The 23,287-nt window shown below is 35.1% G+C and overlaps 1 protein-coding gene across 1 annotated transcript in view; it reads right to left on the bottom strand.

The window, feature by feature from the left end:
• The window catches only part of LOC124514284 (calcium-binding mitochondrial carrier protein SCaMC-1-like), a 51,891-nt gene that overhangs the window by 13,853 nt on the left and 14,751 nt on the right, over nt 1-23,287 (bottom strand). Inside the window, exons 2-6 of the mRNA XM_047082307.1 lie at nt 18,413-18,539; nt 12,347-12,434; nt 10,982-11,093; nt 3,554-3,712; nt 535-687 (exon numbers count right to left, since the gene is read on the bottom strand). Of these exons, the coding sequence (XP_046938263.1) occupies nt 535-687; nt 3,554-3,712; nt 10,982-11,093; nt 12,347-12,434; nt 18,413-18,539 (639 nt within the window). The remainder of the gene's footprint in view (nt 1-534; nt 688-3,553; nt 3,713-10,981; nt 11,094-12,346; nt 12,435-18,412; nt 18,540-23,287) is intronic.

Here is a 23,287-nt window from a genome sequence, read left to right as displayed (position 1 = left end):
AAATGCTAATAAACAGCATCACATGCTACATAGAAAATGTTCATGAAAAGAAGAGTTCATCAATGGGGCAAACTTCATTGCTGTCTTATTTCAAGAAATTGCCACAGCCACCCCAACCTTCAGCAACCACCACCCTAATCAGTTAGTAACCATACCCATGAAAGCAAGACCTTCCATTTGCAAAAAGATTAGAACTCACTAAAAGTTCAGATGATGCTTATAAAGTACTTTTACTTAGAGTAAATACATAGTTGGGCTTTTTTTGTTTTTTTTTATTTTTGTTTTAGATACAATGCTATTGCACACTAAATAGACCACATAACTTTCATATGCACTGGGAAACCAAAAACATATTTGACTCCCTTTATTGCAGTGATCCAGAACCAAACCCACAATATCTTCACGGTATCATTTACACAATGATATCTACTGCTTGTGCACATGCCAGTTTTCTCTCTCATGAAAGTCTAAATTTTTTAATTAAATTTAAAACCTGATCTTTATCATAAAATTCCACAAGAAGTAACATTTTACCTGTTCATAGGCCCCAATCTTGAGTGTTGTCTCAGGTGCAATTTTAAAAACATTTACACCATTCCCCCGCCAAAGAGAATGAATTCCTCCTTCTTTTACCATCTGCTCAAACCCACCAATCAATCTCGGTCTCCTTGACTTTAAACTATGAACCTAGAAATGAACAGGAAATTTATTTTTTAATTGATTTTGTTGGTAATATGACAATGATGTTATTATTGCTAATAAAATAATGATACATAAATATAAATATCAATATCTATGATATTCAACACCATTTTCATTTTTGTTTGGAGACATATAAAATTGATATATTAATTCTTTTGTTTTACCAAATACATACTTTAATCTCATATATCAAAGAAAAGAACAACTTAAAGAAAACAGGAATGACTTACCAGAAAATTTTTACACACACAAAATGTGTTGCTGCTAATAATCACAAGATTATTAAAAAGTACACTGAAATATGCACTGAAAAAGGAATGGATGAGAATATGTCAAACTTTCAAAAGTGGATACTTCTGGGTAGCAAGGTATTGTGGGATGAACTGCGTCCCCCTAAAATTTATATGTTGAAGTCCTAATGCCCATTACCTCAGAATGTGACCTTATTTGAAGACAGAGTCTTTATACAGATAATCAAATTAAAGTAAGGTCTTAAAGTGGGCTCTAAAATCTAATATGATTAGGGGCGCCTGGGTGGCGCAGTCGGTTAAGCGTCTGACTTCAGCCAGGTCACGATCTCGCGGTCCGTGAGTTAGAGCCCCACGTCAGGCTCTGAGCTGATGGCTCAGAGCCTGGAGCCTGTTTCCGATTCTGTGTCTCCCTCTCTCTCTGCCCCTCCCCCGTTCATGCTCTGTCTCTCTCTGTCCCAAAAATAAATAAAAACGTTGAAAAAAAAATTTTTTAATCTAATATGATTAGTATCCTTATAAAATGAGGAAATTTGGACACAGAAATATGTAGAGAGGGAAGACAATGTGAAGAGACACAGAGAAAAGACAGTCATCTCCAAGCCAAGGAGAAAGGCCTGGAATAGATCCTTTCCTCAGTGCCCTCAGAAGGTGCCAACACCTTGATCTCAGATTTCTAGCCTCCAAAACTATGAGACAATAAAATTTGGTTGTGTAAGCCAGTCAGTATGTGATATTTTGTTACAGCATCCCTGGCAAACTAATACACAAGGATTACAGGTCATTTTAATGTCCCCCTTTATACTTTTCTTTATTTTCCCATTTTCCTAATGTTTTATTTTATAATAAGAAAAATGTTATTTTTAAGAGAGTGAAAACTAAAACAGTAAAATACCCTCCTGGCTATGATATAAGAGAATAATAATGGGAGAGCAGGGTGAAATGGGTATTCTCACCTCCTATGGGAAGAAGTCTGGAAAAGAATTTAACACTAAGCCCGTGCACCCACACAGCTTTTTAAATGTTCAAATCATTACTTAATTTCTAGGAACTATTTCTAAATAAATAATCCTAAATATGATAAAAATATTCATAAATAATGATGTTAATCATTATGAACTATTATGAATTATAATTTTAAAAGAATTTTAAAACCACCTACATGTCCAAGAATAGAAAAAAAAAACAAAAATAATAGGACATATCCACTTGAAATAATACAGTCATTAAAACCTGTATTTGAAGAATACACAAATATTTGAAATATTTGAAGAATATCTGAAATAACATGAAAACATGCTCACATTATCCTGTTCATTACAAGAACAAAAAACAGTATATAAATTATTCATATATACTGCTACTTAGTGAGAGGCATTCCTGCTATAGATGCAGAAGAGCTGGAGAAAGAAAGTGCAAATATGTTCAGGGTTGCATTGTGGATACAGATCTGAGTGTTCTCAACTTGGTTATTGTAAAAAAATGGGAGAAGGATATTCCTAGGCTGCTACTACTGTGCCTCATCACCTAGCACCCATAAGAGGTAGCAGGATCTGCAAACTTTTCATTCTGTCTGTAGAAGATGATGTCCCCCAATATGTTGTCAGAAAGCCCCTGAACAAAGAAGGCATGAAACCCAGGACCCAAGTGCCCGAGATTCAGCATCTCATTGTTCCACGTGTCCTGCAACACAAATGATGGCTCTGAAGAGATAGCATACTAAGAAAAATAAGGAAGAGGCCATAGACTATGGTAAACATTTGGCAAGAGAAGGAAGGAAGCCAAAGGAAAATAGCAGGAATAGATTGTCAGGAGATGGGAGCTATCCCCTCTGAGAGCTCCCAACGTGTACATCTGAGTCTGTCAGAAATAAGATTTTCTAAGAGTAACAAGTAAGATCAGCCATCAACCAAAAAACACTATTCATAATCCATTACCAAATGTCATCAATGTTACCAAAAAAACAAAAGACAAAACAACATACAGTATGTAAGTTTAATTACAAATTTAAACTCACTAGACTGTGAATTATAAATTTTTATATCCTTGCAAAGAAAGTATTCTGCAAATATTAAATTTGAATTATGATAGTTAACAGACTAAACTATGCACTATTTTAAAACTATCATTGACAATCCTTACTGGGTAAAATAAAAATAATTTGACGTTACCTCTAGTGAAGTATCAGCCACTAGTAAACTTTAAGTAACTTATTTTCCAGTTCTTAGAAATATGCTTAACACTTCATTAGTAGAATACAACCGTGTTATTATGTAGGTGCTAGAGTCTAAAGATAACCAATAAATAAGACTAGTGGTGTCTTATCACTTCTTTGGTAGATTTAGTTATATTTCTGGGGAAAAAAAAAACCTCTAACAGAGTGTTCTATTATTATTTCCAATAAAAACTAATTCAAATAGCACACAAGCATCTGTAAGAAAATTAAGAAATCTTTTAATATTGAAATAAGAAAATTTACATTTTCAGAAAAAGTAAAACTTTAATGGGAAATAGGATGAAATGTGTCAAAATATTTCCTTTTGAAAATTAAGGAGGGTTTTTCAAGTTATGTTAATGCTTAAGGGGTACAGTGTGCAATCTACCTGCATCATGACTTTCAAGCGGTCAAAAGGTGCCGTGCATGTCCTTGCAACTGCCCCGGCTATACCTGCTGCCACCAAACGCCTCCACCAATCTCCAGAACGCTTCTCTTGCTCAGTAAATTCATCTGGAATAGATATACTCTCCCCTATGTCAATTATCTGATACGATATAAATATGAATTACATAATAAGGAAAAGTATAACCACTTGATAAATTAAAAAGATAACTTTTTACAAAGACCAAAAACCCAAAGATTTTTTTTTCATATCTCACCGCCTGTTAATGAAGACTGACAATTTTCTCAGCGCTTGTACTAGACCAAATGATTTTTAATAATACATTCACATATAGGTTTAAAATCTGTAAAATCAATTACCATTAGTTATTAATTTTAAATTATCAAACTATTTAATCTCTTCCATGAAAAATGTAAATAATCAGTGCAGTGACCACGTCCTAGTCACACACCACAGTGCCTGCCACACAATAGGTAAGGAATAAATGCTTAATTAAGTTTCTTTACTTTATTTAAAATTCTCTCAAACTCCACTGTGTACTTACCTAAGTCAGAATTCAAGAGCAGCATTTTATATGCTTTAATTTCTTTATTACTGACATCAATTCTTTCCTCAAACGACAATTTTCTTTTTAAAAATCTGAACTCTGACAAGTTTTGCATTTCACTTTCTTTTCAGTAATCATACATGCTTTTGCTAAGCTTATCCATTTTTGCTAAATGTTGAGGCAGTGTGACTCTCTGGAAAGAGCATCACACTGGACTCAGGGGATCTAGGTTCCATTACTTGTCAATCATGGTGGACAAGTCACTTCTCTGGTTCTTAGTTTTCCCACCTTCAGTTTATTCATTCATTGAATGCCCCTTTCCAAACACCATTCCACCTCAAAACCATTGTACTTGATCTCCCCTCTACCTAGAACAATCCTCCTTCGCTCTTTCCACGAATTCTTCTCTAACACTTAGCACAATTTTAATTAGTTCATTTCTATCTATTGGTTGCTTCCTCCTTTAGAAATTAATCCTGGTAAGAGCTGCAAACTAGTCTTTCTTGCTCACTGTTGTCAACCTTGCACCTTGGTCTATGGAGATAAGTGTGCTCAGTAAATAGGTGTTGAATTAATAAATTAACATGCCATGTGCTGGGCTGTGTATTCATAATATTATGGTTCAAAAGTTACTTTCTTCCCTCTGGGAGTTTATAGTATAATGAGAAAAATAGGAAAGGAAACAAGCAATTATAATACAGAGGAATAAGTACAATAATAAGGGTAGCAAAAAAAATGTCTTAAGAACATAATACAGTGGTGCCTGGGTAGCTCAGTCAGTTAAGTGTCCAACTTCAGCTCAGGTCATGATCTCACAGTTTGTGGGTTTAAGCCCCATGTTGGACTCTGTGCTGACAGCTCAGAGCCTGAAGCCTGCTTCAGATTCTGTGTCTCCCTCTCTGTCTGCCACTCCCCTGCTCACACACACTCTCTCTCTCAAAATAAATAAATAAACATTAAAAAAATAACATAATATAGAGACACTGAATGGAGTATAGAATTTTTTTTGGCAGGGGGGAGAGATGAGTGGAACTGTCAGGGAACATTTTCCACACAAAGTGACTTAGAAGTAGCAAAGCAATATGAATCCAGGTATTCTGACCTCAAAGGTTAACTTCTTGTCTATCACACTCTACTATCTCCCTATAGAAGTAGGCATTAACCAAGGGAATGTTCTAGGCAAAGGAAATAATTTCTTCAAAGATACTGCATATTCTAAGAACTGCAAGACTGTATACAGGGATGGAAGGAGGATAAAGAAAAGCTCAAGACCTCAGAATAATGTTGACATTTCTGGCTTGGGCAACTAGGAAGTTAATGACACCATTCAGTGAAATGGAAAAAGAAGGTCTAGGGAACAGATGATGTTGTGTTTATGTTTGAGGTGTCTCAATTGATGTCCAATGAATGCTTGTACATGCAGAAGGAAGGTATGCTCTAGATGGAACAGTAAGTGGGACTGCCTAGGAAAGAAAATGTACAGAATGAGACGTAAAGAAAGCTTAAAATAGAATATAGAAGAAAACATATAAGAAACAAACTGTGGAAGAAGATCCTCAAGAGATATAGAAAAGTAATGACAGAGAAGTGGGAAGAAAACCAGGAGAATGCAGTGTCAAGGAAGCCAGCTGAAGAGAACATTTAAAAAGAGAGGGTGGTAAGATCTAGAAAATATACATTGAACTAACATTTGGGAGACTGTCTTGGTAAAATAATTTTTATAAAGTGGTAAAAGCAAAGCCAGTTAGTTGAGAAGTAAATGGAAAGTATAGCCATGAAGACTGTAAAAAAGATAAGGTAGTTAGAGGGGACATCAGTAGGATTATACTTTTTTTAAATGATACTGACTTAAATATGTTAAATGTTTAAATGCAGGATATTTAAATACAAAAAATAAAGGTGATAAGGAAGAGAATAAGGCCTCTGAATGGGTCAAAGATTAAAACAAAGGGGAAATCAAAACAGTATCTTGAGACAAATGAAAATGGAAACACAACATACCAAAACTTATGGCATGCAACGGAAGCAGTTCTTAGAGGGAAGTTCATAGTGATACAGGCCTACCTCAAGAAACAGGAAAAACCTCAATGTAAATTTATACCTTAAGGAACTAGAAAAAGAAAAACAAACTAAGACAAAAGTTATAAGAAGGAAAGAAATAATAAAGACCATAGCAGAAATGAGGGAAATAGAGACCAAAAACAAAGCAAAAAAAAAAAAAAAAATCACCAAAACTAATAGCTGGTTCTTTTGAAAAGATAAACAAAATTGGGAAACCTTTAGCTAAACTAAAAAAAGAGAGAAAACTCAAATAAAACCAGAAGCAAAAGAGGAGATAATATAAAGGATACCACAGAAATACAATGGGTCGTAAGACACTACTCTGCACAATTATACACCTATAAATTGCATAATCTAGCAGAAATGGATAAATCTCTAGGTACATACAATGTACCACACACGACTGAATCATGAAGAAAAAGAAAATGTGAACAGACCAATGAGAAAGCAGACTGAATCAGTTATCAAAAATCTCCCAACAAATAAAAGCCCACGATCAGATGGTATCCCTAGTGAATTCTACGAACATTTAAAGAAAAATTACTACCATTTTCAAACTCTACTAAAAACCTGAAGAGTATAGAACCTTCCAAACTAATTTTTACAATACCAGCATTATCCTGATACCAAAGCCAGACAAGGACACTACAAAAAAAGAACACTATAGGCCAATATTCCTGATGAATATAAATTCAAAAATCTCAACAAAATATTAGCAAATAAAATTCAATAGCACATTAAAAGGATCATGATAAATGGGATTTATTTCTGGGATGCAAAGATGGTTCAACATACACAAATCAAAAAATGTGATATCACATTAATAGAATTAGGGATAAAAATCATATGATCATATCAATAGATGCAGAAAAAGCATTTCACAAAATTCAACATCCTTTCATGATTAAAAAAAAACTATCAAAAAATTGGGTAGAGAATGAATATAACTCAACATATTAAAGACCATATATGACAAGCCCACAGCTAACATAATACTTGATGGTTAAAGGTTGAAAGCTTTTCCTTGAAGATCAGGAACGAGACAATGTTGACCATTCTTCCCACCAACCCTATTCAACACAGTACTGAAAAGTTCTAGCTATAGCAGTTGAGCAAGAAAGAGGAAAAAAAGGCATCCAAATCAGAAAGAAAGAAGTATAATTGTCTCTGCTGCAAATGACATGATCTTATATATAGAAAATCCCAAAGACTCCACAAAAAAACCTGTTAATCAATGAAATCAGTAAAATTGCAAGATACAAAATTAATATATAAAAATCAGCTGCATTTCTATACATTAACAACAAAATATATGAAAAAGAAATATAGAAAACAAACTCATTCATAATAGCATCAAAAACAATAAAATACTTAGGAACAAATTTAACCAAGGAAGTAAGAGACCTACAGATTGAGGACTAGATGACATTGATGAAATAAAATGAATATGTGGGGCGCCCGGGTGGCTCAGTGGGTTAAGGGTCCGACTTCGGCTCAGGTCATGATCTTGTGGTTTGTCAGTTAGAGCCCCACATCAGGCTCTGTACTGACAGCTCAGAGCCTGAAGCCTGCTTCCAATTCTGTGTCTCCCTCTCTCTCTGCCCCTCCCCTGTTCACGCTCTGTCTGTCAATAATAAATAAACATTAAAAAATTTAAAAAAACAAATTGAATATGACACAAATATATGGAAAGATATACCATGTTCATGGTTTGGAAGAACTAATATTGTTAAATGTCCATATACCCAAAGCCATCTATAGATTCAACACAATCCCTATCAAAATTCCAATTGCATTCTTCACAGAATAGGAAAAAAAATCCTAGAATGCATATGGAAACACAAACTCCAAATAGCCAAAGCAATCCTGAAAGAGAACAAAGCTAGAGGCATCATACTCTTTGATTTCAAGCAATACTACAAAGCTCATAATGAAAATGTATGCTACTGGCAGAAAAAGAGACACATAAACCAATGAAACAGAATTGAGAGCCCAGAAATAAATCCTTACATATAAATTCATATTTGACAAAGAAGTCAAGAATATTCAATGGGCAAGATAGCCTCTTCAAAGAATGGTGTTGGCAAAACTGGATAATCACATGCAGCAAAATGAAATTGGACCTCTACCTTAAACCACTCAGAAAAATGAACTCAAAATGGATTAAAAACTTAAAATAAGTCCTCAAACTATAAAACTCCTTAAAGCAGACAAGGAAAAATCTCCTTGACATGGGTACCATCAAGGACCTTTTGGATATGACACCAGGAGTATAAGTAACAAAAGCAAAAATTAATTAGTGGGTCTACATCAAACTTCAAAGTTTCTACACAGTAAAAGAAACAATCATATATCTTATTTAGGGTTAATATCCAAAATATATAAGGGACTCACACAACTCAATAACAAACAATCTAATGAAAAAAAATGAGCAAAAGAACAAAACAGACATTTCTCAAAAAAAAAAAAAAAGACCTATAAATGGCCAATGTGTATATGAAAAGATGGTCTACATCAGGGAAACACAAATCAAAATCACAATATTACCTCACACTTGTTAGAATGGCTACTACCTACAAAACAAGAGACAACAAGTGTCGGTGAGGATGTAGACAGAAGGGAACTTTTCTGCAATGTCGGTGGGAATTTAATTGGTGCAGCCACTATGGAAATCAGTATGAGGCTCCTCAAAATATTAAAGACAGAATTATCATATAATCCAGAAATTCCACTTCTTGGTATAAAGCCAAAGAAAATGAAATCAGGATCTCAAAAAGATATCTGTACCTCCATGTTCATTGCAGCATTATTCACAATAGTGAAGTTACGTAAACAACCTAAGTGTAAGATATGATATATATATACATATACACAATAGATTATTACTCAGCCATTAGGAGAAAATCCTGCTATTTGCAACAATATAGATGGACTTTGAGGGCATTATGCTAAATACGAAATAAGTCAGATAGAGAAAGGCAAATACTGTATGGTCTCACTCATATACGGAATCTAAAAAAAGCCAAATTCATATAAACAGATAGTAGAATGGTGGTTGTTAGGGGCTGGGGAATTAGGGAAATGAGAAGATGTTGGTCAAAGGACAAAACCACCAGTTATGAGGTGAACAAATTCTGTGGGGATCTAATTACAGCATGGTGCTTATAGTTAATACTGTATTATATACTTGCAAGTTGCTATGAGTGTTCTCACTGCAAAAAAGAAATGATAATTATGTGAGGTAACAGAAGTGCTAACTAACTAACTAACCCTACTGTGGCAGTCATTTCACAATACATAAGTGTATCAAATATCATGTGGTACACCCTAACTTACACAATGTCAAATATCAATTATATCTCAACAAATCTTATAAGGATAAGATAATTCATAGAAAAGAACACGTGAATCTCTAGTATTTCTATGAAGAGATGTTTAAAATGGACTAAAATCAAAGAAGTGCACATTAAAAGAAGATACCACTTTATACCCAACAGAGTGGAAAGTATTAGAAAACTGGACAATACCAAGCAATATGTAGAGAAACAGGAACTTTCAGGCATTGCTGGTGGGAATGTAAGCTACCACAGCAAGTTATCCTGGGAAATAACATGGATATATTTTATAAAATTAAGACTGGATAACCTACTAAAATTTGCAAATGCATATTACTTCTGACTCAGAAATTCAGGTGAAATTCCCAAAGCTACAATAGAGGAAGGCATTTTGCTTGAAGTTGGAGAAAACTATTTCTTATCAGTTCCTATTACTAGGAAAATGGATAAAGAAGATGTGTTAAATGTATACCATGCAGTAGTTAGAAGCAATAAACTAGATGAATGCATAAAAACAAGGACAAATCTTAAAATCATAATATTGAGTGAACAAAGCAAAAAATCAGCTGTGGCCTTTAGCAGAATACTATCTATGTAAAATAAAAGCACACACATGAAACACTACATGATTCCTAAGATTATATACATATCCAAGACACAGAGGAAACATATTAGAATAAGTGCTTATCATAATAAGTAACCTTTACTGAAGACATGTATTACCTGCTCCGACCTTTTCTACATTTATTAACTAATGTACTAATTTAATTCTCAAAACTCTTACCATTATTATACCCAGTATATAATTGAGAAAACCCGAGGCACGGAGGGGTTATATAGCTAGTGGATGGCAGAAGTGAAGTTCAAACCTAGGCATCTGACTCCAAAGCCTATGCTCTTGGCCCTCCCTTATATTGTCTATGGAGAGGAGGATTTGCAAATAGTATACCATGAATAAATGATTAACTTAACCCCCTGCATCAGAGATCTAAAAAAGAAAAAAAAATGTTTTCAATTATAAAACCTCATTTCCTCCTCACAACTGGGTCAAGTGCTTAAATAAAACAAATAGGTAGATTACACAGTTGATCCTTTCTGATTCTGAAATTTTGCATTTTAATGTTTGACTTTGCATTTCCTATGATAGAAACCTAACTGAATATATCATTTCTGTGAAAAGAATTAAAGTATATTATTTTTCCACTTTCCTAAGACAGTTAACTATATCGGAATAACTTATTCTCAATGCAAAGTAGGTTCTAGGTTTTACCAAACAAAGAAATTGTGGTAGCTGTGTTTGTACATATAATACTAACGCTCCTTGCTAAATTAGTAGAACACTATTAGGAGAGAATTTTGCTATTTTAGCCACTGAGGCTGGAAGTAGTATAGGGATTATGTGATCATAATAACAGCTATGGCATTTGTGACAAAATAAAAATATAGTAAAATACAAAGTAATCTTACGGTAGAGCGCTTCCAGAAATGAACAATTTCATCAATATTTTTTTCAGGATGAAGTAAAAAGTAGTACTTCCATTCATCCCAGTCTATTGTCATTGTTCCATCACTATCGATGCTGAAATTGACAACAAAAATAGTGCTTATAACATTTATAATAAATCCTCTAAGAATAAGTACTAGTGTAAGAATACTCTGTTGGATATTTAAAAATTTGCTAAGACAGCAGATTTATGTTAGTTGTTCTTACATGGAGACAACCTAAGTGTCTACCAATGGATGAATGGATAAAGAAAATGTGGTATGTGTGTGTACACATACACACACGTGTGTGTGGAATATGGAATATCATTCAGCCATAAAAAAGAAGGAAATCTACCTATTTGAGACAACATCGATGGACCTTGAGGGAATTTTGCTAAGTTAAACAAGTCAGACAAGGACAAATACCGTATGATCTCACCTATAAGTGAAATATTAAAAATAATAATAATAATAAAAAAGCTCATAGATACAGAGAACAGATTAGGGTTGTCCAAAGTGGGGGTTTAGGGAATGAGTGAAATGGGTGAAAGAGACCAAAAGGTACAAACTTTAGTTATAAAATAGGTAAGTCATGGGAATGTAATGTACAGAATAATAACTAGAATTAATAATCCTATACTGCATAATTTTGAAACTTGCTAAGAGAGTAAATCTTAAAAGTTCTCATTGCAGGAAAAAAAATTTTAACTATATATGGTGACAGATGCTAACTGGACTTACAGTGATGATCATTTCCCAATATATGCAAATATCAAAACATTACATTATATGCCTGAAACTAGTGTTTCATGTCAGTTACACCTCAGTAAAAAAATAAATAAGTTGAAGTTTTAACTACAAAAAGTATTCTTATCAGAAAAAATAATAGTAGTAAATAAGAGGGTAGGAGGAAACTTTTGGAAGGGATGGATAGATTTATGACACAGATGTGGTAATGATTTCCTAGGTGTTCACTTATCTCCAAACTCACCAAGTTGTGTATATTAATTATGTACAGTATTTTGTATGTCAAAAAAATTAAAAAGAAACGTGTTAAGTCAATTGCTTAAGAGAATTACATCTGTTCTTTGAACTAGAAGCAGGAAGGATTTTATCCTAGGGACTTTGTGAAGTGTAAACACTTCATGATTTAGTCAACAGCATTCTCACAGTTCAATAAATTTCTCAGGGACTCTTCTTATAACACTGTCAATAAAAGCTGATGTTATAAAGGCAGGCAGGCAGGAAATGAGGGAGGCAGGGAGGAAGGAAGGCGCTACATATATAGCAATTAGTTTCTAACATGGAACTAAATAAAAACTGTTAAAAATAAGGATGAGGACTGACCTTTGTAGAATTTTTTTTGCCTGAGCTTCAGAAATATTCATACCCAGTGATTTCAAAGCAGCAATTATTTCTGAAGTTTCTATTATTCCTTTAAAAAGTGAAAAAATGTCAAATTAAAGTATCTGAAAAGATAAGGCAATATACTTAGAACATAATAGTCTTTAAAAAGTCCATGTTTTTTAGGCCTATAATTCCATATTCACAACACAAAGCTTAAAAGCTCTGAAAACTAAAAGACTTCTTGTATATTTGTGATCAAAATTCATTTGGTAGTCAATTATTTATGATTCTATATAATTATTCATTTGTTTCATTGAAGAAATACTCACATATATAATTGCACAGTGGTACCCCAAATCTCACTTGTAGTATCACATAATATATCATACAGGCACTGTATTGCTTGTCTAAAACCCAAATTCTAAATTTCTAAACACATCTGACCCTAAGGATTTCCAGTAAGAGATTGTAGATCTACAACAGATTTACATTATGATACCTAGTTGGAAAAAATTTAAAAGCTAACTCTGAAGATCTGATTCAGGCACATGAAAATAAGGCCACCTGACATTTTATAAGGTAAATTAAAAAAATAATAACATACCTAAATTATAATACAACACAAAATCTTTTTTTAAGGTGCATTTTTTAAAGTTTATTTCCTTTTGAGAGAGAGAATGAGAGCAGGGGAGGGGCAGAGAGAGAGAGAGGGATAGAGAATCCTAAGCAGGCTCCATGCTGTCAGCACAAAGCCCAGCATGTGGCTTGATCCCACATAGCACAAGACCATGACCTGAGCTGAAACCAAGAGTCAGACATTTACCCAACTGAGCCACCCAGACACCCCCAACACAAATTCTTTTTAACACAACCATATCCTATGTTATAACTCAAATCAACTGATATATTGAATACAAGCCTACTATGCATCTCAATCTCATGCTGTAGGATGTTATAAAGGAAAAATTAAGTATTCCATTTTCTCCTCAAACTCTAAAACACATAACTCATCATGGCACTATCCAAGTCCAAAGAATCTTTGATTCCTCCTCTGTGTAAAACAAAGAGTTGAGGATACTCAGTCTTTTAAAATATGAGGACATTTCCGTATTAAAAAAATCAACTTAATGTCACCTAGTTGAAAATATGTAACATCAAAAATATATGAATTCAGTCACATATTTAGTTCATATTTTATGAGCCATAGCTGCATCTGTATCCATTTATAAATAGTACACATATGTATGAGATATATTATTTATTTAGCCTATAGATAAAGCCCAGTATTCATGCATAGAATTTCAGACTCTTTGCAATCATTCCAAGGCCCCTAGTGTTCCAAGCTTCACAGGGTGGAATTTACTGATCTATTCCTCAGCCTAGAAATCAAACTTTTCTTCAACTGGGAAAACTGAATCCTCTGCCTTATATCCCATTACAATCTCTGAACACTATGCTCATTAATTCAATAGTTTAAAAAATATATTTTGAAAGCGTACTATTAAAATCACTATGCTAAATGTGAGAGAAGCCAGAGATTAATAAAACAACGACCCCTGAGAAGCTTGCCAGCTTGTATGGATGAACTACTTATTTCAAAATTATATCACACTGTGCCAAATGTATGTTATAGGATAGTTATAAATAAAGTGTAATGGAGGCATAAATAAAGGAGTGAAAAACAAAAGTCACAAATGAAGTACAATAAAGGATAAACAAGATACCACCAAAGAAACAAAAAAGCATTTCAGCAAGAGATACAGTATGAGCACGGTACACTTACTTGTTTAACAAAGATTGATTGAGGACTTACATACAGTACTAGAAAGCAGGATAATAGCTACTTTAGTGGGTGATAGTGATTTGGCAGGGATATAAAAGGGCTGCTTCTGAGATACTACTAATATTTTGCTTCTTAATCTGGATGCTGTTTTCATGTTGTGTGTTTGCCTCGGGAAAATTTGTAGAGCTTTTAACTTAGAATGTGTGCACATTGATGTATATGTTATATGTCAGTGAAATTTCCCCCCAAAAATAGTAAGTTAGGGTCAAACTTGAAAAGCCATATTAACCAGTTCTGACCTTGACTGACAATTTCCTAATTTTGCCTTTGTTCAAACTACTTACTCTCTTTGCTCAAGAAACCCTTTCTTTTCCATTCTATTTACATATTGATCCAGCACAAATCTGAAGTGTCCCTTGGCACAATTAAGCTCTCCTTACATCGCTTCTAGAGAAATGATCATAGTCTGTCTTCTGTATGTTTATTCTTAATTCACCCCAAATGGTGTGCTTCTGAAGACCTTTGTTCACACAGTTCCTAGTGCAATAACTCACATATAGTGCTCAAAAACTGTTTGCTTCATTTAACTAAAATACATTAAGTAATTTTTACCCTGAAGAAGCTAAAAATCCAAGCTAAGATGTAGAAAAAATTAGGTAATGTGTTCCAGAATATAATCAAGGCATATGACCTGAAAAAGAGATTCAAAGTTGTCTTTAATTATATGCAGCAAGCATATAATGGACTTGAAATAAATTCAATGGAATAACAATAGTTAGATGGATGGAGAGGAGGAACACAACCATTCCAGCATTGCAATTCCAGGGAGAAATACAAAATATTCCATTCCCGTACCAGTGATTTATTGCTAAGTAACAAACTATTCCAAAATTTAGTGGTTTAAAAAGGATATATTTGACTATGAGTATGCAATCTGAGCTTGATTCAACTCATTGGTTCTTCTGCTTGTGTTGCCTGGGCCACTCCTGTGAATTCAATCATCTGGAGGTTCAACTACAGCTAGAAATCCAAGATGGCTTCACTCATATCTATTACCTCAGATGGAAATGTAAAATAATTGATTACTAAATGAGCATTTCTCTCCATGCGATCTCTCCAACTGGGTAGCTAAGACCTCTTTTCTGGCGGCTCAGGATGTTCAAGAAAGAGTATTCCAAGAGGACAAGTTCCAATGTACAAATACTTATTAAGCCTTGCTAATGTGCTAATGGCTGAAGCAAGTCAAATGGCCAAACACAGGTCTGTGTGGTATATGGCTACACCAAGGCATAAGTGCTGGGAGATGTGGTTCATTGGGAAAGCCAATGGAAGGCAAAATTATTTAACCTTCCTTAGCCTCAGTGTTCTCATCTGTGAAAAACAGCTGCTACAAAGACTTGTGTAAGACAAAAATAAGATATAGAAGATAAAGTCCAATAAATGTTAATTTCTTTCCCACCATTTCCTCAGCCTCCAAAAAAGTCCATCTAAAAAATAATCTTAATGATAAAATTATGTTCAATAATTACTTCATTCACATTTTTACAACAGCATTCCATGGACATTTTGGCTGAACAACTGAGCAGGAGCTCAGATACTACTTGGTGAACAAAGTTAAATAGATGAGATTACACTGGGGTTTGAGCACTTCCTGCTAATGAGTTTGATAGTACAGCAGCCCACATGCATCCTCTTGCCTCCACTGATTGGCATAAGGCCTGGAAAGCCTCCTGGGGGACAGAAAGCAGGTGGTAAACATTGAATCCGGTATACTATTAATGTTTAACAAATATAATGTGTGATGAGCTGGGAGAGTCCCATCAGGAACAATGATGTCAGGAAGGAAAAGCGTGGGAAGGTATGATGCAGTGAGCCAGATCCAGTAATAGAATTCAGAAGGAAATGTCAGCTCCAGGGTCAATGATACACACCTGACAGCAGAAACTACCCTATCTCAGCCAATCTGGAAGCATTTGTACACTCTGGAAGAAAGTGACTGCATATTCACATGAATCGAGAAAGCTGTACTTTGAGGCCCAAAACATTCTGGTATTGTCAGACACTTGATAAAGCATTACAGAAGGGAGGAGTTTCCTGGGGCTGCCGTAACAAAGTGCCACAATCTGGGTAGTTTAGAACAATAGGAATTTACTGTTTCACAATTCTGGAGGCCAGAAGTCTGGTCGTTTCACATCATCTTCCTCTGTGCACATGTGCCTCTGTGTCCACGATTCCCCTTGATGTGACACCAGTCATATTAGATATTGGGAATTACCCTAATGACATAATTTTAACTTGATTACTTCTGTAAAGAACTGTTTCCAAATAAGGTCACAGTCTGAGGTACAGGAGGCTAGGACTTCAACGTATCTTTTTTAAGCTGCACACCCCTCAACCCATAACAGAGGATGTGCTCCCTTTTTCACACACAAAAAGCATGCTGGCCAAAGTAAACTGGCTGAGCTCTGCAAGGTGGTCACTGAAGCGGCAACAATGATGACACAGGGAGCAGGCAGCTCCGCCAGACCAGGTGCTCCTGCAGGGCTCCTGGGGCCTGAGCTCTGCAGGCCAGGTGGGCAGTAGCCCTGGTGCCCACAGCAGAGCCTCACACCAACTGTTGCAGCTCAGGTGTTCGAGACACGTGAAGCCCGTGAGAACTGGGACTGTGGCTCTCAGGACTTTGGGGGCTGACTCCTGGCAGTTTGACTAGACAAGGCAGAAATTAAAAGATCTATATTGCCAATCACTATATTACTTTCGGATACCCATCTTTCCTCAGAAAAAGTATTCTCTATTATTACCAAGAGCTACAAGCAGTGATTTACAGCTTTACCAGAGATAGTGATAGCATTATATTTTACTAATGGCATTCTAATTTCGCTGATTATCTGACACGGTGGATTTTCAGCTTACAAATGATGACCATGGCGGTAAGCAGTAGTAAGAGAGTGAAATTCCAGAATAGCACAAGAACAGAACTACTGGTCCAAGATCAGCAGCAACCGATGACCACGTCTAATTTACATAAATTAGTAAGTGGTACCTTTAAAGCTTCTGGGTACTATTTCAGTAGCAGAACCCAGAAAGGCCTAAACTTCTTTCTGGAAAGTGAATGGAAGCATAGAGCGCTGTAGTATGGATATCACAGGTCACTAAGCCTGTGACATTCAGGTTACATTTTATTTTACCCAAGAATCTTTCAGTACAATCCTTTAAATAGCTTTTCTGGTACAGTTAGAATTTTTCAATTAACAAAAACTAGATTTCACAAAACTTAAAAAATCAATACATATGTTTCTTAAATAGCATATAATTAGGTTCTAATTACCTGTGGTGGATTAGCCACATATGGATGCAGAAATGGTACTCTACTTTTACCTATAGTCTTTCTGATTTAAAGGTTTGTAACAAAATATACCTTTTCTCTGTAAATCAGCATGGATATTGATTGCAGCACTATGAATAAAAGATTGGAAACATTCTAAATGTCTAACAACATAGGAATGATTCATCTACTCATAAATAGAATATTTCAGAGTCATTAAAAACTATGTGAAGAATACCAAATGAAATGAAAATGCTTACATTGTAACATTCAGAGAAAAAAATAGGACACCAAACTATATATACAGCGTGACTACAATTTCATTTAAAGAAAGAAAGAGAAACAAAGAAAGAAACAGAAATAAAAAGTCTAGAGGGAAATATAAAAATATATCAAGGGACACCTGGGTGGCTCAGTCAGCTGTGTCCGACTCCTCATTTCAACTCAGGTCACAATCCCACAGTCTCAGGATCGAACCCCACACCAGGCTCTGTGCTGTGTGTAGAGCCTGCTTGAGATTCTCTCTCTCCCTCTCCCTATGTCCCTCCCCATTGCTTGCACACACATGAGCGTGCTCTCTCTCTCAGGTAAAAACAAACAACTACATATTTATTTGTGTGTGTGTGTGTGTGTGTGTGTGTGTGTGTGTGTGTGTGTGTGTTAAACCTGACATCTACACAGCAGAGTTACAAGTAACTGTTACTTTATTTTAGGATCTTTTCTGTGTTATCTAACTTTCCTGCAACCAAAATATTTTCAAAATCACACAAAAATTATAACACTAATAAATATAGTTTATATATTATTTTTAGAAATAAAAAATTACTGCTAGACAAGTAATAGAAATAACTGAATCTTTGATGACAGGAGTAAGTAAAAGCTAGTAAAAAAATCCCTTTAATACTGACAATTATTATTCATGTTAAGCTAATTGTGAATAAAACACAAACACACACACCATCATTATTTTTGTCCAGGCTATTAAATGCCAGCCTCATTTTTATCTCATGGACTTTAAGGTACTGCATAAATTCTTCAAAGTCCAATCCTGAATCATCATTGGTATTTCCAGCTTCAAAAATGTGCTACAAAAAAGTAGAAACTCATCTCAGAGATGTATTACAAATAAAGCCACTGTAGCATGCTAACATTGACACATTTCATACTAATTATCATTTTCATCAGCATCCATTGTCCTAGTTTTTCAGTCACAGCTACAAGGCTAAGTACATTTGTGATTTTTAAACTTGTGCAATACTAGAGTCAACAGCCACCATGTCATTCCAAATAATTCTGAATCTTATAAGTCGGTAAGTATTTACAAGAGATAAACAATGAATGCCAAGTACCTTGAGGGAAGAAAGGTACTGAGACCTTTGCCATCAGAGACCTCACACTCTATTAACCAGATGAGATAAAATACTTAAAATTTTAGTATGACTCACAGCTTAATGGTTTGAGACTGAGCCTTATGGAGTAAGAGTGTATGTTCGAATCTCACTAGGTTGTTACAGTTTTTTAAATAAAAAATTAATAATCATAATTCTTAAATATACATCATATGTATTTCCAACAGACTCCTACCTCAAAGAGATAGGCCATGTCTTGTTCATCTTTGTACCATCCATGCCTAGCATAAGGTATGGCATACTAAGGCTCTTAATCCATATTTATTGAATTAAAAAATACTGTGAGGGGTGCCTGGGTGGCTCAGTCGGTTAAGCATCTGACTTTGGCTCAGGTCATGATCTCGCGGTGTGTGAGTTCGCGCTCCACGTCGGGCTCTGTGCTGACAGCTCAGAGCCTGGAGCCTGTTTCAGATTCTGTGTCTCCCTCTCTCTCTGACCCTCCCCCGTTCATGCTGTCTCTCCCTGTCTCAAAAATAAATAAACATTAAAAAAAATTTTTTTTTAAATACTGTGAGCTGGACACTGGTCTAGGTGCTAGGGTTAAAAGATAAGAAGATGCAGTGCCTTCCCTGAAGAAAGTTACAGACCACTCACATAACCAAAGAGAATATTTCAGGTGTTATACTGGGAATGTATTCAAGGTATAGTAGAGTTGGGGGGGGCGGGATTCAGGAGAGGAAGACTGTATGAGCTGAGACTTGCAGAAAAAAAAAAAAAACAGGCATTAGCTGAGCAGACAAATGTGAAAAAACATCCCAAGAATACGTCACAGTGTCTGCAAACAGGCAGAACACATGTTAATTAGAAAAAACACATTAATAACGATAGTGATAACAACAGCTAATATTCATGGAGCACTTACTTCTAAGCACCTTATACATATAAACTCATTTAATCTTCATAACAACCCTACATTGTTCCAATGTGCTAAGGATAAAATGCAAGGGAGAAAAGTAGGAGACACCATAAGCACAGGGAGATCGTGAGAGAACTTACGTGCCACAAAAAGGATTTCAAATGAATTCTATAGTTAGTATTTCCAAATGAATGGAATACATGTGGTGCTTATGTTGAAGTAGTATTAAATAACACTAAATCACAGTGTGAGAAAATTATTCTCATTTCAATTATCTTTCAGTCCTTCTGGTAACATCATGGGCAACATTTCAGTTTTGTGCTAATATTCCTGAATACTTGCCAACTTAAAAAATAGGGAGGATAAGTAACAGGATAATTTTATCAAATAATACAATATTTAGCCAGCAATTCACAACACTAATTTGTTTTTATTTTAGGCTTAATTTTATTTTTTATTTTTTTTAATGTTTATTTATTTTGAGAGAAAAAGAAAGCACAAACTGGGGAGGGGCAGACAGAGAGAGGGGGAGAGAGAGAATCCCAAGCAGGATCTGTGCTATTAGCATGGAGCACATAGGACTTGATCCCACAAACCATGAGATCATGACCTGGGCTAAAATTAAGAGTGGATGCTTAACCAACTGAGCCACCCGGGCGACCTGTATTTTATGCTTACTTTTAATCAACTAGCTTTCTGTTTATGGTAGTATTACAAAATTTTATTTTAAAGTAAATTTCTTGACATATAAATGAATCCACTCTTAAAATAATTAGAGTACAGTCAGTTCTTGATTATAGCAAACTCATGAAGTTGGGAAATACTGATATAAATAATGGTTCTCTGCTGACAAATTTGGGGGTTTTTTAAAAAAATTTTGAGTGTAGTTGACACACAACATTACATCAGTTGCAGGTATACAACATAGTGATTTGATAACTTTATATGTTATGCTGTACTCACCAAAGACTAACTACCATCTATTGCCATACAATGCTAGTACAATACAATTGACTATATTCTCTACGTTGTGCCTTTTATTCCCAAGACTTCTTCATTCCATAACTAGAAGCCTGTATCTCCCACTCCTTTTTTTTTCCTACTGATGAATTCTGAGCAAAGAAGTGACATGATCGGTGTTAGAAAAAGGTTACTCCAGTGATAAACTTTGGTGAGAAGGAGAGAGAAAATATTAAAAATAGAAAGAACAATAAGAGGGTTATTACAAAAATCCAGAAGAGAAATGAATCTCCGAACTAGGGGGAAGGTGGTAGGAATGGCAATGCGGAGCAAAATACAAAAGATCTTTAGCAAGTGGGAGGTAACTTGATCACCGACACAATATAGAAGGTAAGGGAAAGAGAGGAATCTAGAACTCTGAAGGTGTTATTTGGGTTGCCATGTGTATAGGGAGGGTATTACTCTAACAGTCATCAGGTTTGCGAGAAAAAGAGTTTGGGGCATTCTGCGTTAAGGAATAGGCAAAGAAGCAAAGAGATAACGCAAGACTGAGTTCTAGAGTTTAAGCTTCAGTGACTATAAAATGGTGAGAACCCCAAAATAGGAAGTTGGAAGGAACACTGTGATGAGGGGGCAGTCAGGAAAACATGTTGACTTCGAAGTGCTAGTGAGGTATCTTCAAAACGTCTAGCAGACAGTAGACAGTATTTGCAGATCCTCACATACAGGTCTTGGAGATATGAACTTCAACAACATCAGTAGAGGAACAGGGCAGAAGCTATGGGAGTAGATAAAATCACTGAGAGATATCGAGAATGAGAAAAGGGCTGGTGTTGACCCTGGTAATACCTACCCTTGAGGAAGTGGTTTTTTAGACATTTATGTCATCTTCAAAAATTTTGCCACAACAAAATGATAAGTGATAATCTTTTCCTTAATATATTTCACTTAATTGATATACTTTTTAAAAACCAACTATTTTTAAAATAAACTTTGTATCACTACCATAACTAGAAAAGCAGTTTAAGTTGCCAGAAATTAAAAGTAACTACAAATAAAAATTCACCCAACCAAAAAATGGACAAAAGATTTAAACAGACAATTCAGCAAAGAATATGAAAGAAAGGTTATAACCACATAAAAAGATGCTCAGAAACATCAGCCATTAATGAAATGCAAATTAAAAACACAGTAGGACAGCACCACTCATCCACTAGAATGGCTATAGTCAAAAAAGTCAAGTACTGACAAGGATGTAGAGAAATTGGAATCATCACTGATGGTGGGAATATAAAATGGTATAGCCACTTTGCAAAACCGTGGCAGTTTCTCAAAAAGTTAAACATATACTTAGCAAATAACCCAGCAATTCCACTCCTAGGCATCTAACCAAGAGAGATTAAAGCAGCTATACAAAAACTTAAGCACATATATTCATGGCAGTATAATTCCCAATAGCTAAAAACTGGATACAATCCAAATGCCCATCAACAAAATCGGACAACCAAGAATCACCACCAGCATGGAAAAAGCACCATACTCTGTAAGTGGAAGAACTACTCCTGAGAAAACCATTAGTAGTGGAGATATGTACAAGATTTGAGGGAATATTATATCCATTAGGAAAAACAAAAACCAACGGTTCTTATAAGTAAAAAATTATAGTAATAAATTATTCAGCAATGTTTTATCAACAAAATGCACATAGCTGAACAGCTGAAGACTAAGCCAAGAAGGTCTCCTAGAATGCAATGAAAAAAGAGAGAGGTGAAAAGGATAAAAAAAGTAGAATTGGGAGAAAGATCCAAGAGATATAATATTCATTTATTTGAAGTTCTATAAAGAGCTTGAAAGAAAATGATTAGAAGAAAGACAAAGTCTTCAAACAGAAGTTGTATTATGATCTAGACATATCTGAGTAAAGAGAAAAACCCTAAGGCCTGAGAGAGAGAGAAGAAGGAATGATTAGCATCAAACTTAATTATCTGTAACACTGATTATTAACAATTGAGCAAGCATAACATAACTTATACACTTGTCAAATCATTATGTTATACACTGAAGCTAATATAACACTGTGTGTGTCAACTGTACCTTAATTAAAAAAAAAAAACAAAAACCTGAGCAATATCTTCAAAGTTCTCTTGGAAAATGATTCAGAAGCTAAAAGCTGACACCTAGCCACACTAGCATTCAAATATGATAAAAGTAAACCCAGTTTGGGATATACTCTGTTTGTTACCCTTAAACTCTGGAGAGGCTTCTTGAGGATGCAGCTGCAGTAAAATGAAAAAAAAAAATCCAAGAAAGAGGAAAACATGGGATAAAGGGAACTTGATGAGAAATGGAAGAGTATAGCATATAATTTAAAGGTAAGCAACTGTTTATAACATGGCCAGAAAACTTAATGCTAATGTTAAGAATTCAATTCAGCTGTAAATCCTGGTCAACATGTGCCCATGGAGAGAGGCTGAGGTAACTGAATTTTAGCCTCAGGAACCCTGGCGCCAGGACGGGGAGGAGGTTGGCTTCATTATCCTGGGTCACCTTCCGGGCTGTGAGCAAGAGAAAGCACATCCAGGTACCCTCGCCCTGGCACCTTCAGCAG

This window comes from Lynx rufus, unplaced genomic scaffold (genome assembly GCF_022079265.1).
Source record: "Lynx rufus isolate CCGP_SWC_20201006 ecotype Redwood Valley unplaced genomic scaffold, mLynRuf1.p SCAF_2, whole genome shotgun sequence".
Taxonomy (NCBI): domain Eukaryota; kingdom Metazoa; phylum Chordata; class Mammalia; order Carnivora; family Felidae; genus Lynx; species Lynx rufus.
The sequence above is the reverse complement of the archived record's forward strand: the minus strand, read 5'-3'. Positions and strand labels throughout refer to the sequence as shown.